The sequence below is a fragment of the Fulmarus glacialis genome, unplaced genomic scaffold (genome assembly GCF_000690835.1).
Source record: "Fulmarus glacialis isolate BGI_N327 unplaced genomic scaffold, ASM69083v1 scaffold2769, whole genome shotgun sequence".
Taxonomy (NCBI): Eukaryota; Metazoa; Chordata; class Aves; order Procellariiformes; family Procellariidae; genus Fulmarus; species Fulmarus glacialis.
In genome coordinates this window covers 20948-37779 of record NW_009235003.1, presented here as the reverse complement: position 1 = coordinate 37779, position 16832 = coordinate 20948, and the positions used below count along the sequence as shown (strand labels likewise).

General features: G+C 38.9%; 1 protein-coding gene across 1 annotated transcript in view; it reads left to right on the top strand.

The window, feature by feature from the left end:
* The first annotated feature begins 312 nt into the window (after positions 1-312).
* The window catches only part of CPB1 (carboxypeptidase B1 (tissue)), a 20282-nt gene continuing 3762 nt past the window's right edge, over positions 313-16832 (top strand). Inside the window, exons 1-9 of the mRNA XM_009585814.1 lie at positions 313-383; positions 490-565; positions 2209-2333; positions 4810-4909; positions 6401-6502; positions 7253-7354; positions 9660-9770; positions 9869-9959; positions 10654-10856. Of these exons, the coding sequence (XP_009584109.1) occupies positions 313-383; positions 490-565; positions 2209-2333; positions 4810-4909; positions 6401-6502; positions 7253-7354; positions 9660-9770; positions 9869-9959; positions 10654-10856 (981 nt within the window). The remainder of the gene's footprint in view (positions 384-489; positions 566-2208; positions 2334-4809; positions 4910-6400; positions 6503-7252; positions 7355-9659; positions 9771-9868; positions 9960-10653; positions 10857-16832) is intronic.

Sequence of the window (16832 nt, the reverse complement as noted above, 5' to 3'; positions counted from 1 at the left end):
ATTGCCCAAAAAAAAAAAGAATTTAATCAAAATTCACATACAACAGAAAAGAACTAAGTAAATTAAATTCACTTTCTCATATCAAGACTTTATCCAGCTCAAGTGCAAGATTCTTTAGCTAGCCCGCCTTGAGACCTTCAGCTGTTTTCACAAGTGTGGAGTAAAACACGCATTATAAATAGTACACAAATAAAACAAGGCCAAGGGAATAAACTAGATAAGTGGGTTGTTCTAGTGTATAATTGATAAAAAGCAGGACAAAACGTTATAAAAGCAGCACAGAAGGACTGAAAATCTTTTTCTTTAAAAAAAATGTGGGCGCTCTTGGTTCTCATAGGTGCTGCAGCTGTTTCTGCTCACCCACAGGATCTTGCCTTTGATGGGTAAGAACAGACATGAAGTTTTGTATTTGCACAATTTCTTCTGCATGAGCAAAAGCCTTTCCATTGACTTACCTGTTTCAAATCCAATCTTTCTCTCCCCTTTCAGGCAGAAGGTGTTTCGTGTGATTCCGCAGAATGATGAGCAGGTGGAAATCATCAATTCACTTGCCAGCAACATGCAGGTAAAGAACTTGGGGAAGGGGCTATATTGCATTTGAAAGGAACATCTCTCCTTTTGTTCAACTAACATATACCTTAAAAAAAAAATCATGCTACTGAATTAAAGACCTAATCTTGATTCCATTCAAGTCAGCTGGAGTGCTTCTTCAGAAGGAACTGATAAAGCTAGAGCTATGCAAATACATTCCAATACCTTCCTAGAAAGTCTGGTTAACCCAGTCTAAATATCAAAGTGTCCACCAGAATTTATTAATAGAATAAGTTAATCTGAAATGCTGTATTCAGTGTGGGGTGCTTTCAAGAATGTATTAGATAAAACATGGAAATTCCAACTACCAGAACTTTTACCATTTTAGGCAAAATATTTTGTTCATGTAAAAAATCTAAAAATCCGTACTCCCAACAAATTGAACTTTTCTTTGGCCTCTAGTCTCTCATGTCATCTTTTCTTCTCTGACTTTTCTTTAAAGCTTCCTTTCTATCCAACCAGGCTGCATGTTTCTTACTGACCTTGATGTAGATATATGAAGACACAATGACATGAAAAAAACAATAAAGACAGCAAATGTGTTTTCAATATTTCTCTTCAGCTTTGATGTTGTAAAATAGCTGTTGGTGAAAAAGAAACCATTATCTGTAGGATGAAAGGATGGTATTTTTAACGAAGTACAGATGTGTAGAACTATCATCAACAGGCTAGTATAGCATGCTGGAACAGTATTCTGTAGAAGAATACATTATTGGAATGGTGCTGCCAATATTAAGAAAATTAATATACCATGCTTGCTTTTAAGTGTGTAGTATAAAGAGATTGTTTGTTTTCTTTTTCTTTTAAGCAAAGAAAATATCCCTGGACTACCATTGCAATACAAAGCAAGCAATCAGGACTGATGTAGTAGTATATCCTGGAATAGTCATCCCACTTGAAGACACATAGTTCATGAATATGCCCACCAGCCTCAATTTCCTTTACATTCATGAGATGAAAGGCTGAAAAGGCATTAGGTTGGCAAACCAGCTTTGCTTTCATTCGCCTTTAATAGGGCGCTAAATCCAGAGGTCAGGAAGCTGACTTCAGCAAAAATATGTGAAAGAGCAATAGCACTGTTGTTTGTCCACCCTGAAGTAATCATCTTCTGAAGGCACAGGTTCCTCATGCCAACTTTAGTGAACTGAGTCTTAAAAGCACTCATACAGACAACAGTCTTTCCCAGCTGATTTATGTAAAGTATTCATGTGTCCCTCTACTACTGAGTCAGGAGTCCATTTCTGTCTAACGCTTATAGGCAAAAACTTCCAATGAAATCTGTACAAAGAATGAAAGAAGTTGTAAAGATAGTTAGAATATTCACCACTCTGTATGCACTCAGATGCTGTAGAATACTTGGCATTTGTGAAACTGTCACTGCCATCTCCAGAATTCTCCCATATAAATTGCAGGGCCTAATAAAATCTTCTTAATCAATTTCCAGTTAAAATTTAGGTTGATACTTCTGGCAAACAAGGTCAGGCCAGTGTAATAGGATAGGAATGAAATTCAGTATATTAATCACAATCAACATCACCATCACACATACACCCACCTAAAAATCACAGCCATATGTTTGTATGTATTTGTTTATGTATTCATTTGGCCTTCTTTCAGGTTGACTTTTGGCAGCCAGACTCTGTCACACTGGTGATGCCAAAAATGCAAGTTGATTTCCGAGTTGAAGCTGACAAGTCTTTTGAGGTTGAAGATCTTTTGAAAGAAAGTGGAGTGGAGTATAGGTAAGTTTGTTCTCACTACTGTATTTTGAATAGAAGGAGATTAAATACTGGGGAAAATATGTTTGATCTTTTCATATTGGTCAATTGATCTTCCTGTCACAAACTTCATCCCTCCTGTGGATGCCTCTACTGGGTTCCGCTTTCCTATGGCAGTTCAAATGGACTGTAGCTGCTCTGCATTAAAGGGGTGAGGTGAAATGTTGATAGAGATAAGAGACAGGAAGCAAAGACTTACTACCAGGAATTTCCCCAAGGTGATAGCTCACTGCGGTACACAAGGCTGGAGTACTGGAAGGGACAAGAAAGATTTCCCACTAAAGACAAAATGCAGCAAAGGTCTAGAAAAAGCCAGAAAGTACACCAGATGGATTTGCATGACAGTGTCAAGGAACTGAAGCCAGAAAATGGTGAGCCCCAAGGGCCACCATGAGGGGCTCCCCACTGAGTTCTCTAAGCTGCAGAATGATACCTAGGAGGGCAAAAAATCCCAACTGGTGACAAAGAGAAGACAGTTGTCGGGTGAAGGGCCAAGGGAGTGTGGAGAACAGATTCCCAGGACAGCCTTGGGGTTACTCAAGTCACACAGCAGATCCATGGCAAGGATTTCTCCAAAGAGAGAGTTCTTAATTGGCTTAAATATTTCGTAAGTATATTACCGAGAAGTAAAAAAGCCCTGAGTTTCCATGACCAAATACAACTGCAGCATAAGTGGAGGGAATAGACCACACTGCCACATTACACGTGGCTGAGAACGGAAGCATCGTCGTGAGTAGCACTCATGGAAGGGTAAGGAGAAAAGAGAAGGACCAGGCAACTGCTAATACTTCATATCTTCCAGTCACTATGCAAGAATTAATCACGGATGAGAAGTTGACTTTGGACCGGAGTGGAGTGGGGCTGTCTGCCTTTAGCTCCACCTGAGCTTTGCAAATCGGCCCAGCTTGATTATCAGACTTCTTCAATGTGTAATGGATATTCTGCTAACATCATGTACTCAGACACTGAAAGTCAGTGTTGACCAAATTCTCATGGCTTCATTTGGCTGAGTGGAGAGTTTTTGTCTCTCAGCCCCATTGTTGTTGCCACCAGACCAAACTCCTTCATTGGACACCACACAGTTCTCATTAAACATAACTTTTATAATCTGCTAAATCCAAGGATATCCATCCCTAAACTTACTGGCCTCATGTTAACCATGTCTGATTTGGATGCCACTGGGGGAAGAGAATCTAAAAACATGCTAGAAAAATAATTTTCAATAATGCCGCAGACTCCAGATCAGAAGGCTGCGTGGTGCTCAGTGGCCGGCTGCGGTTAAACCACGACACCCACATACAGCACAGGAATCAAATTTCAGTGGAATTTCCTCTTTGGCAAAGGAGGAGTTACTCTACATGTGTTAGTTTTTCCTATAATATTCATGAACTCCCTCAGGTCCATGCACAAATCTTTTGATTGCAACAAAGGCCATAATGTTTGGAAGGCGTCCCTGACAAACTTGAGTGGAGCGTCCTTGTGACAACCCAAGCCGTTACAATTCTTTTGAAGTGCAGCTGCAGTGCCGTGACATCATGTCAATGTAGTCATTTACACTGCTTGTTCTGAAGGCTGGTGGTGCCTCACGAACTGGCCTCCTGCTCTTCTATCCAAATCACAAATGATCAAGGACATATCCTGGATGAGTAAGATCTGTAAGAATGTTAAGACAAGCACTGGAAAAACAAGAGGACTTTGATAGCCAAGGTTGAAATATAAGCAAAAGGTCCTCAAGAGTATGTTCGACAATGAGTTATGCCTTTGTGTCAGCCCCAGGGAAAGATGAATGGGAGAGATCCAACCAATCCAGACAGGATGCTGGGGTTTTCTTGCCATTGTGTGTTCTACTTTAATAGCCCACCTCACATGCAGTAAAGTAGCTTGGAGGATGGATAATGCCACCTGCAATAGAGCTCTCAAACCACACCTAAACTTTGGAAACTTGGTTTGACAAAGAATTTCATCAGGCAAACATCTCTGGGTTGCTGCATGGGAGTGTTACGTTGCTGCAGTCTAACTGTCCTCCGGGGCCGTAAGTTCAAGAGAGGGCCCTTTTCCTATTGAGACAGAGGCAATCTGGCAACATGAGGTCAGCCCAGAGCTCATTTTCTACACACACTCTGTCTCAGCATTGCCATTCCTCCTAAAGCAAACTGTTGCCACCCTGGAGGTTTGTTAGTATGGGAGTAAGTAGGCAGGTGCTAATTAGGAGGAAGCTATTGCTCCTTGATCATTCTTGCAGCAAGGTTGAGGCAGGAAGTAGGTTGAAATTTGAACCTAACATCTTATCTTCAAACGCATAAATCAACCTCCCCACATTTCACTTCACAATCCGTGCAGCCTTAATTCCAGGAAGACCCTGAAATGTCTACCTGGTGTTTACTTTCCTGCTAGCAAATTGTATGTTTCTCTTTACACTTTTCTTGGTGCCTTATTGCAGAGTTCTGATCGACAACCTGCAGGCTGCACTGGACGCCCAGTTTGACAGCAAAGTTCGTACTGCCAGACACAGCTATGAAAAGTACAACAACTGGGAAATGGTAAAGTCGAGAAGTTTGCCACTTTATTAGCTCGGTACCTTAGCCTCTGTAGTCAAAATGGCTTCTGATATGCTTCCAGCCTTCTCCCCTTTTCTTCTTCTGTTCCATCCATTAATATGATAACTCCCTCTCCAAACTCTCCTTCCTCTTCTCCTTTATTTCTCATTACCGAGTTAATCTGTATAACCCATACCCCTACACCTCTTTCCTCTAATTCTGCTCCCAGTGCTGCAAAGAAACTCTGGCAGAAATCCAATGACCAGGCTGACATGCTTCACTACTAGTTCGCTCTTTCCTTTTCACCCCTTCTCTCATCTCCTCTGCTAAAAAACTTGATTCCATTCCTTGCCCCAATTCTAACTCTTCATCTTCCACCATGAGCTCTCCCCCTCTCCCCCTCCCTCCATTTTTCACAGCCATGCTCATTTTTCCTGACACATAATGTTGACCTTGTCACTCTTCACATCTTTGCCGTGGCCACTTATCATCCATTGCATCACAGTTCTCATACTTAAAAGTAAGACAATCTCACTTTCATGTCTTTCCTTGCAAAAATCTTCAATTTTTATGCCGATCATTGCCCACTAAGCACCTGTTACTTTTCCAAAAAAGAAAATTTGTATTTCCTCTCCAAGTGGTATCTGTAGATCCTATACAGAACTAATTCATTTTCTTCCACCAGAACTCTCCTAAAAAAAAAAAAGTATCCTTTTACAAGGCTATTTAAAAATAAGAACAAAAGCTCCTCTGACTCTGCAAAGGTTATTGGCATGCAAAAAACCACTATTTCTAGTATTCTCTTGCCAGTTTGTCTAGATCTGTCTGCTGCTTCCTGTCTTTTTCTGAGTTCATAGGTAGCTCTTTGGGCATGACATGCTTTTTTGTGTGGATGTGACAACTTTTTTGTGAGCTTCTGAAGGTACATGTAAAAAAGGGAATCTGCTCCAATATTAAGATAATAAAGGCTGTTATTACTTCCCTTAAATAATAAACAGAATGAAGGAGATTTTCTTTCTTTTGTATCTGGCATTGGTGGACTGTTCCTACAAATCCCTGTCCAGAACTTCTGTCAGTAATTCAAGAATGATAATGAATAAAAGCCATGAAACTGTAAAACATTACAACATGTAGAAGATCTAAGGCATTCAATCTACTAAGCTTAACAAGAAAAACAGTTTTCTTTTGCTAAGAGAATTTAAGGGTTGAAAATGTCATAAATATATAGCAGCATTCATAAATATATACAGCATTCAAAGGGTTTTGTAATCCACCAGCCATACTCCAATGACGCGTTTAGATAAATTCATACTAGAAAATCTTAATTCAGACATATAGCTCTAGTACAAGTTAATTATTGGAAATCTACAAACTTTATTAAATATTAGGTCAAGTTAGATGCTCAGAAGGACTGTTCTGGCTTGAAGTCTGTGAATTAATTACTCTGGACCTGAGGACAGAGATATCAGTAAATTTAACCTCCTTATTAAACAGATAGCTGCTTGGACTGCTGATATTGCTGCTCAGAACCCAGACCTTGTCTCTCGCAGTGTAATTGGGGAAACATATGAAGGACGGCCAATGTACCTTCTCAAAGTAAGTGCTTTAATTTCTTTGTGCCAGACTTTTCCTCTATTAATCTCCACAAGATTATGATGTCTATTAAAACACCAACGATGCTAAGATAGTAATATATGTTTTGCAGAAAATCCAATACATTTTGTTCACTACTACTATGATTTTTTCACCTTTTAAGTTTTTTTTTAAAAAGGGGCATAATGAATTATTAGAAGTTCAGCCATATAAATTTAACCACGCTCCTGAGAGCTATTTGAATGATCATCTACCTTTATGTTCTCTCCATTTGTAAACCCACTTACTCTAAAAGGATCTATAAGTGTCAGTCTCTCTAGCAATAGGCAACAAATTTGTTTGTATCTTCATCATATTTTTTTTTGGCATAACTGTTATGAATAAACAAGATACGATGACTCTAATAGAGGTGAAAGGATAAAGATAACTTGCCCAAAATTGCATAAGCATTTACAATAATATATCAGTCAAGCAAACAAGATTGACCCTTATAGACATTACAGAAAATAAATCAAATAACTGGGGAGAGGGGAAGCTTATCTACATTAATAAAAATGGAATTATTAAGAGTCTATTGTTTTAGCTTGAATATCATGGTCAGCTACAGCTGAAAGCACTCCATAGATTTCCATTTAATCAAGGAATGCTATATTTGTATAAAGTTTAACTTTTTAGGTCAGCAAGCTGACTGACTTGTTCTGCATACAAATTATTTTGTTCAAGACCTGGGGTTTTTGTTGTTTTTTTTCCTAGATGGGAAAAAGTGGTCCAAATAAGGCAGCCATCTTTATGGATTGTGGTTTCCATGCAAGAGAGTGGATCTCCCCTGCTTTCTGCCAGTGGTTTGTGAAAGAAGTCAGTATGCTTAATGATGAAAAAATATTTTACAAAATGCAACTCTGTTTAAGAAAATCTTAAGTGAGCAGCAAGAGTTGAGGCCACTGCAGATTGCTTTTTCACCTCTAAATACCTGTCTGCACATCCCTTCTCTCACCTCAGATGGTTAGGGTGTAACTACTTAAACCAGATCTTAATGGTTGGACCTGTAATCTTTCAGCAGCTTAAGACTACCTAAAAGCATGTGTAAGAGGGACTGACAACTACAAGGGTTACTTACACAGTCTATAAATTCCTTTTTGTACCTGTAGTCAAAGAAAGGTGAGAGACAAGCAAACAGGTCTAGTAATACTATAAACATAGTCATGTTCTTTACATAGTCATAAGGAGTAGGGAATAAGGAAATTCAAGGGCACATCAGAAGGCATCTGAATGCACGCCAGAACAGCCGTCTTCCTACAGCATCAGGTGCTGTATTCCCTGCAACCAGCTTTACTCAGTAGGGCAGCAGAAAGGATGGGAACCTACCCTCAGCTAAGCACAGAGTGCACTGAGGAAATGTACCCAAGAGAGGAGGAATACGTATAGATGAAGCTCTCTAAACTCCACTCAGGAAGAGGGAAATGCATATACATCCCTTTGAACTGCCACTTCAAGTTGTACAGATTGTTTTCTAAAACATGAAACCACATTCAGGAAAGAGCTGCACAGGTGAAATTAGCTTCACTTCACGCTGGGATACTTTAGGACTTGAATTAAACAATTTAATCTCCTTTGTCTTTTCCTTCTCACCACCACCGCTATAAAGCAGGTGGGGTTATCAAATGCTGCACAGTCTTCTCTACAGAGAAGAGGTATACTTCCCCTCAGCGGGGAGAGATCAATAAACCTAGCAGAAGAACTCACTGACTGAATCCCAAATTTTGTAAGAATTCCTGCTTGAAGATTAAAAAAAAAAACAAACCCAGAAGCAGCAGCTGGAATTTAAAACCCAAGTAAAGGAAAGCCAAGGTACATGAGTGAGCCACACTGGCAGAGGCCTTGGTGGCAAGTATAATCTCAGTCTTACCAGACAGCCATGCGGTTTTGTGTAGGGAGCAGTGGAAATTGAAAGTGACATCAGTGGAGTCAATGGGAATGTGATTTCATTATCTCCTAATAAGGCTGCAGACAGTATGCGCTACCATTTTTCTCTTAGCAATTCACGTCACTACAGCTGTCATTTTCACTGTCTGGTCACTTAATTCATGGGTGTACCTGACACCAGCAGTGGCTCTGCTCAGTGGATCCAAGTGTGGGTAGGCAGAAGTGCTTTAAAAGCGCAGTCCTCTGAGCGTCATCAGCAGTTCACCTGGGATTGCTTCTAGACATAAAAGTAAAAAAAAAAAACCTAGAGAAAAACATGAGCAAGGTGGATTGTTGTATGTATCTCAAAAAAAAACCAAACAAGCATAAAAAAACAAAACAGGAAAAAGTAAGTTCTAGTGATCTGAAACTGCTTTTCTAGATTCCACATCCAACCTTTCCACTTGCTAGTTACAGGACAATAGATGCTTTTCTCCATTGCATTGCTCCCTGTGTTGTCCTTTATGTCTGTGTAGAGTAAAGGAAACATGGGTGTAACATACTTGGAGCAAATTTCCATGATCATTGTACGCTCCCTCGACACTGATATAAATCTGTGAACATGCATACAAAGTGCCAGGCCATGAACAATCAGGATATACAGGTTTATGGCAGGAGTTCTTATGTTTGTTATTCCACGTATGTGTCTGGAAAAGTGCAGGGAAAAATCTGCCTCCCTATGAATAGGTACATCCACAGTATTATCGCTGGAAATGTGTAAGGATGTTCTTTGGAAATATTCTCTATTATTTTGGTTATTGATGAAATTTCTCTGCCAACACATATAAAAAATGGGAATAATGATTTTTCCTTCTCACATAAAATAAACCCAAACCTTTAAGGTGACAGTATGTAGGGAGAATATAAGGACAGGAACTTTACTCTGTCTTTAAACAAGAAGCTAGTAGATGGAATCTCTTTCCAGTGATTTATCATCCTGTTCAGAATCAACATTGCTTTACCATATAATTTATTTACCAGAACGAGATGGCTTTCTAACAGCAGTGTGGTTTGAGTCAGTATAAATCCTCTAAGTATATGTAATATCACAGAGCTGCCATCTCACGTGGTGGAGTGACCTGGATGACTTTGCCCACCACATTCATTAATTCCTGATCCAGACCCAGGCCTTTAAATACACACAGGAGATACAGATCTTTGAAGGCATCATCAGCTTTTTCTACTTTTCTCCAACTAGGCTGTTGAGACCTATGGAAAAGATACTTTCATGACCACACTTCTCAACAGCTTGGACTTCTATGTTTTGCCTGTTGTCAATATTGATGGTTACGTTTACACTTGGACAAATGTAAGTACATTCTTATTTCTCAAGAAGAGTATTGCTGGAAAAATCAACTGTTAGAACTTTCTCTTAGTTTTGATCTATGCTTCACCATTCTATTTCAGGACCGCATGTGGAGAAAGACACGCTCTAAAAATGCTGGTAGCCGTTGCATTGGTACAGATCCCAACAGGAATTTTAATGCTGGCTGGTGCAGTAAGTGTCTCCTAACAATAGCTGCAAGTGATCATACAGAGGTGCGATAGCCAAGATGCTTACTTATGGATTTTCCCTACCTGATGGTTGGTCTAGCTCAAGCTTGAGTGAAGACCACCGGTATAGCATTGTGGACTAGCTTGTGTCCAATTTCTGGGGCAGTTTTGGACAAAAAACAGACTTTGGTTACTAGCGCCATCAGTATGGCTACTGCTATGAACATATATATACACCCACATGCGTGCATATACATACGCTTACATACATGTATACACACACACACTTCTATGAGTTCAGAACAGCAACAGAAAGAGTTTTCTTTTGGTTGGTTTCACTCAGTGGAGAGGTGGTTTCCACTTGGCTGTTTCCTGGAAGCGTCCTAGAAATGGGGGAGATATGCAAGGAGAGGACTGTTAAGTGCTGAAGCAAATCAATATCCCAAATCACTTACATAATATAGGGCTTTACATCAATACTCGCATTCTTCCAACTATGCACACTGTACAGGGCATATTTATTTAATGTTATGTCATGTTGCCCAGTGTCTGAACTATGCAATAAAATATTCTCTCCTCTGATAGGGCACGTGTGTCAGTAGGATTTCCAAGGCTTATCTACAAAAGTGGTGTAACATGACTCTCCTAACAACCAACTTTTTTCATTAAATATTCATTAAATTCACCTTTCTTCCCAGCTCTTGGGGCCTCAAAAAAACCCTGTGATTCCACTTACTGTGGCTCTGCACCTGAGTCTGAAAAGGAGACCAAGGCTTTGGCTGATTTTATTCGTGAACATCTTTCTACAATCAAGGCATACTTGACGATTCACTCCTATTCCCAGCTGCTACTGTTTCCTTATTCGTATGCTTACAAATTGCCATCAAATTACGACGAACTGGTAAGTCTCTTTGTCATTTTGATATAATGAAAAGAATAAGTAAAAATCATCACTTGCTATTTAGGTCCATTTAACTTCAAGCAGTTTCTTTAACATCTGGAAAGAATCTGTACTGCCAGTTTTTGAAAATACTTCAGTCTTTCATAGCAAGAACAAGGGAAACCACGATGGCTTCAAGATAGTTCAAGCGCAGGATAAACTCAAGACCCCTGTTTAATTTCCACATACACAATGAATTTACCACAAGGTCAGGTTTGTCTTCCAGTCATGCTACACAGAAATCCACTACGCTGTGCAGCACTGCTTCATCCTGACTCAAGAGGTTGCTGTGTATGTAGCTTTAATACATTACATAGAAACACTATGCCCTGTAAGTCAAGCTAACAGCTTGATTGTAACAACTAAGAAATGACTGAACTGGTATCATCAACAGCACACAAGGATTTCTGTCTACCACTTCCTACCGACCCTTAGTTCTCACTGAAGTAAATGACGAAACTCCTATTGATACAGGTTCAGGACAGCGAGGCAGTTTTTGTCAAAAGTATAATTAAAAACAGTTAGATACAAAACAGGTAAAAAGTTTCAGTTCTGAGGCCTTTCTAAACAGGCATGGATTCAAACACACCTTTTATTTGGAAGAGAAGAGGATGAATGTGGTGTTTTAAAGGACGACGTCTCTTTTATTCATCCTAGAGAAAGGCCACACCCTAACACCATTTAAGTAAGATAGCAACAGTCTGGAATATTTTTTTTTTAATCCTTAAAAACAGAGAGAGGGGTTAAAACTATTAAATGTGTATAAAAGTTGTAAACATTTTATAAGGCCAAAAATCAACAATAATGAATAATAAAATTACTTCAGTTCTCTGGCATATTAGCAATGAGAAGCCCTTGGCAGGGAAAACAACATAGCAAAACAAACCAAACAAATCTTAATTCCTCCTCTTTCCTGGATGCTGCCAAAAGTCCAAGGCAACAACACTGTGTGTTGCTCTGTTGTGCAGGTTTGACAGATTTATGAGTGCTCCCAAATAGATGTCACGATTCTGAAGCACAAATACAAATTGGGGCCAACAGTGAAGTTTCTTGTTACATTTTTACAGCTTAAAAGAGAGCATGAAATTTAGATGAAGATTTTGTTTTCTAAATTTATATTCCAGAAATTTTAAATTGCAATTATTCCAGGGAACTGTAGTAATTTCTTGTCTTCAGTTTTTAAAAAAGGTTCACGTTTGCAGTTCAGTCTAAAGTAATAAACCAACACAAAACCCTTGAAGCTGCTTTGTTGTCAAGATCACAAAGTTCCTGTGTGTTAAAAGTTTGCATGATATTCTGCCCGATTTTTTGAATCAAGAGCAAATGTGATAAAACATAACTAAAAGTACAGCATGTTTCTCACAGTATTAAATGGAGAAAGTTTACATTGACAGTTCCATTATTAAAACAATCCTTAACAATAAGAAAACCTATGTACTTTTCTAGGTTTTCAACTTTTTTTATTAAATTAAAATTTTGTATTAGCAATGTTCTGTTCTAATACACAGTAAAATTTAATGAATCACCCATACTAAGGTTCTACAATTTTTATCAATAAAAACTCTTCTTTCCTGCCATAGAGGACAATTCCGCTATTACCATTCAGCACAAAAAATAAATAGCTCAGGAATGCAGGCTGTATATTTCTCTTCAATCATTTGATTTCACTTTGTAAGTTAGTCTTTCCAACATCACTTTATCCTATATTTTAAATCACGCACACTGATTCCAGAGGGAGTTCCATTATTTTCCACTACAAAGCAATCACAAACCTCACCACCATGACAAGGTGACCTTACAAGTGTTTTTCACATCTTAATTAAGGGAAAATATTTCCTCTATTGGTGATCCCAACAAAAAGACAGCAGGATCCCAGAGATGTTCAACTTGTGCAGTATCTGATTTTAACAAGGGAAGACTTCTTGCCAAAAATCCTTCTTTTGGAGAATGAGATAGGAGTATCACCCAATCAACATTGCCTGTAGTTGGGATAATTAAACAGAAAGGGCCTAATTCACTCCAATGTCAGTGAATTAAATAGAAAGACTGACTTCAACAGGCTCTGGGACAGGTTCGAAAGTGCAGCTTTTCAGGTTACTTCAAATAATTAGAACACATTCATTTAAGCTGTGACTAAAGAAAATTTAAGATTTTCAATCAACAATTGCTTGAAATGAGACAGCTACCAAAAGAGGTATTATTTTGTATGCCAATTGTTGTGTTTCATGTCTAAAAGTTCGGTCTAGATTTAGAATTTAGAGAAATGCTGAAGAATGAGAATCTCAACTTTTAATAGAAATCGTTTGGGCAAATAAAAGGATCATAAATCATTTTGCAAATGAAGAAGCAAAATTTATAGTGCCATTATCCTAGATGTTATTTTTACTCTGACAGATCTAATAAATTGAAGGAAATATAGTTGCAATTTCTTATCTCTTTCAAGGAGCAACTGGACATGTGCTTAAACAAAACCTCACGTCTGCTTATCATTAACAACATTTTGTTCCAGTGTATTTAATTAAAAGTAGCATAATACCATGGGGCTTATGCTGCATTCCAGAGTCTGAGACATAGAAGGGCACAAAAATTGAGTAATTTGAGATTGAAGACACTATGTCTGCAGAAGAGAAAGATCTAGAGAACGCTTGTACCTTCCTTTCCTGCAAGCGTACTGAACAGCGTGTCTTTGGGGCTCAAAAGACCTTTTCTGTTCACAGCCTCAGGAAATCACCACAAGGCATAAAACTGTTCTGGTTTTGGTTTCTCAGGTAGAACAGGGCACTCTGAGAATCTCAGACATCCTTTATGCTCCACTGCATTGCTATAGCAAATCAGAACAACCTCAAAGTTATTGTAACTTACTTTGAGTCAGGGATTAGAACTACCCCTCAACCACCCCCGGCCCTGCAGTGTAAAACATGATGAAAGTCACGTATGTCCCTTCCTTCCCACAACTTCCCACTCTTCTCCTTAGATGCAAAGGATCTCTGAGGATCTCAACCCCACAGCTAACACGGATTTTCCCAAAACTTTTCTCCCTTTATTCAGGGTTGTTGTTTTGTTCCCCCGCCCCTCCCTCCCCAGGGTGTTGCACAAAACTTTCACTGTTATCCAAACAATACTTGAACAACAAAAATAAAAACACCCTAGACAGGAAAATCTAGGTCAGGAATTTCTCAGAAGTTACACAATATTCTTGTGATGACACCCTGAAAGAAATATGTATTCTTTTTTGGTGAATCACATTTTGCCTGCTTCATAATCCTCTCTCAACTAAGTCTTTACTATGCCCCGGAGTGTTCCCCTGCACACAGAATACACACTTGCATCCATCTCCTACAGAGAATAGAAGCATTAGCTTTTCACAATTAAAAAACGTGCTTGGCAAGACCAGTATCTCTCCACACCCCAAAAAGATTCTTTTCAACTTTATTTTACTATCTACATTTTTGTCCTCTTGCAGTAAAGAAGTCTGTATTTAATCTCACTTTTCATAAACAGTTCAGCCTGTATTTTTTAATCAATTCATATTCTGGCCTTAGCTTCCTATTAAGTCACCCTATGCTTTCCTCATTTTCAGCAGACAAATCTAGCTTTATCAATTCTTATTTGTATTTGAATTGGCTCAGAACTATGATTTGATAGAGCAGAGGAACGTGCATCGTGCCCTTCCTTTCTTTCCAGGTTCAATTCTATCTCTCAGTTAAACAAACTCAGTGCCAAATACATATCTGCAGCCAGCTCATACTCATTGTCGGATTAATGTATGTGTATTATTACAGTTTGGCAGGTTGCAGAATATTATATTAATTTACAACCCAAGATAATTTTCCAGACATGGGATTTCAGTTTGTATTACTTGAAGGCGTACTGGCCACGTTGGTTACTGTTTAAGCTTACCGAAATTCACCTTCCATATTGGGTTGGTCTAGCATTTCATCTTCTCTTGAGTGCTTAAGATAGGATATAGTAGAAAGTGGAGATACACCCAGAGCCTGTGCAGCCTGCAAGAAGAGTGAATTTCAAATATATTGCATGACTTCATGAATATCAGTCTGATTATTTAATCTGATGCCTGAGAGCAAAGTCTTTTCACACCTGACTTTATTCCTGAATGTGTTTAAAGTATATGAAGACCTATGGGTAAGAATTTTTGAACAGCAAAAATCCTATCATCTAAGAGACTTGGACATACCAATAAGGAGTTGCAACCTATGCTGTTGTTGCATCTGTGCTGTTGCAACTCCTGTGATTGTACTACTTGTTACAAGTAAATATTGGTAAAGTCAACTGGGAAGCACAACAAACAGGAAAGTGGGCAGAAAAGCAGTATTTGGGATTGGTTTCACAGCTCCTCCACCGAGTTTGCCACAACAGATGTCCCACAACAGAACTGCTCTGTACTGACAGTCTTACAATTGTGAAAAGGATGTTTTTAGTAGTAGCATCTTCCAGATGAAGCTCATGTATGAATCTGGCTCAAGAATCTGGAGACAAGAGTCTCCAACAGGTGTAGGGCACATTCACCTTAACTCAGTCACACTGGAAACCCTCTCACCAAGGATCGATTTCTTAAATACTCTGTGAGACTGCCACAGAGAAACAGGCTTGCCAAGAAAAAAGAAGCATCGTACTAACGTCCTCCACTTGGCTGGATTCCCTGGACTCTTGGGGGAGATGCTTAACTGTGAGCAACAACAGAATAGTGAACTAAATTACACATCAGTCATGGACTCTTTTGAGGGGAGTCTGTTTTTACTGGGAAAACAAGAAGCATCAGAAGTTTAGCTTCACTTGGCTAAAGCTAACTTTGCAAATACCACATTTTCAGAGTTTCATCACAAAGGAAGTTGAGGGTCGCTTAAGTAGCACATGAGACCAAGGTGAAGTGAAAATACAGTTTTCAGCCTCAGGCAAATCGGTTTGCAGTCCAGTGCAGGAAGAGAGCAAGAGGTCCAGTCAATCAGTGAAAAGGCTTCTCCAGATCACTGTCAGACTGTGAGGGCAAAGGGAATTGTCCACATGTAGCAGCTGCATAATCAACATCCCTGAAGTGTTTCTAAACAGCTGCAATTTGCTGGCAAATCTAGCCTGATGACACAAGAGTAAAATGAGGGAGATGCTCCCCAAAAAATTACCTATTAACACACAGAAGATGCTTCGCCTGATAATTTATCTTGTTAGTTCAAAACTCCAGATATGGTGAGAAAGAGGCCAGTAACGTATCTTTCATTAAAAGCTAATAACTGAAAAAATAGGTTTAAAGGTTGTGAATTATGTAAGATAATGGCAACTGAGAACACAACTCTGCTGTCTCACTGGCCCGTGCACTCTGTACACAATATCAAGCAAAGTATTAGTAATTGCTGTGTAAACACAGATGGGTGATCAGCGCAGGGAATACTACCTTCTGCTGAAATGACCAGTTCAGCTGCAAGTCGGAAGCTGAAAAGCTATTTCTGCTCCCAGTTACAAGGTATTAATTTGGAGTTATTTCTAGGACTTCAGGGCGCTAGTTGTTTCTCTGCTACTACAATTCTCAGCAAAATTTTCCTTGCAAGAGAGTGATTCTTAGCAGTAAAAAACCAAACCAAAACAAAAAACCAACTCCAAACAAACCACAACAACGCAGTTAAGCCAGTTGTGCAAAGAGATCTAGAAAATCACTCAACAGCAAAGAGTATCCTCAAAGGTCAAAAAGATAGTGATGTTTCTCCTTGCAGCTGTATTCCAAATAACATACCAGCTAGAAAATCCAAACCACTTTTCAAAAGCTAAATATCACTTTCCCTTTTGGAAAATGTTGGGCATTACTTATATACCTTTGCATAAATCTCCATGTTACTATTTCCTTTTTACAGATGGTTTTGAGTAATTGTGCTATTTAAAAAAAAAAAAAAAAAAGAAAAAATTTTCCTCGTATTTTGTATTTATACT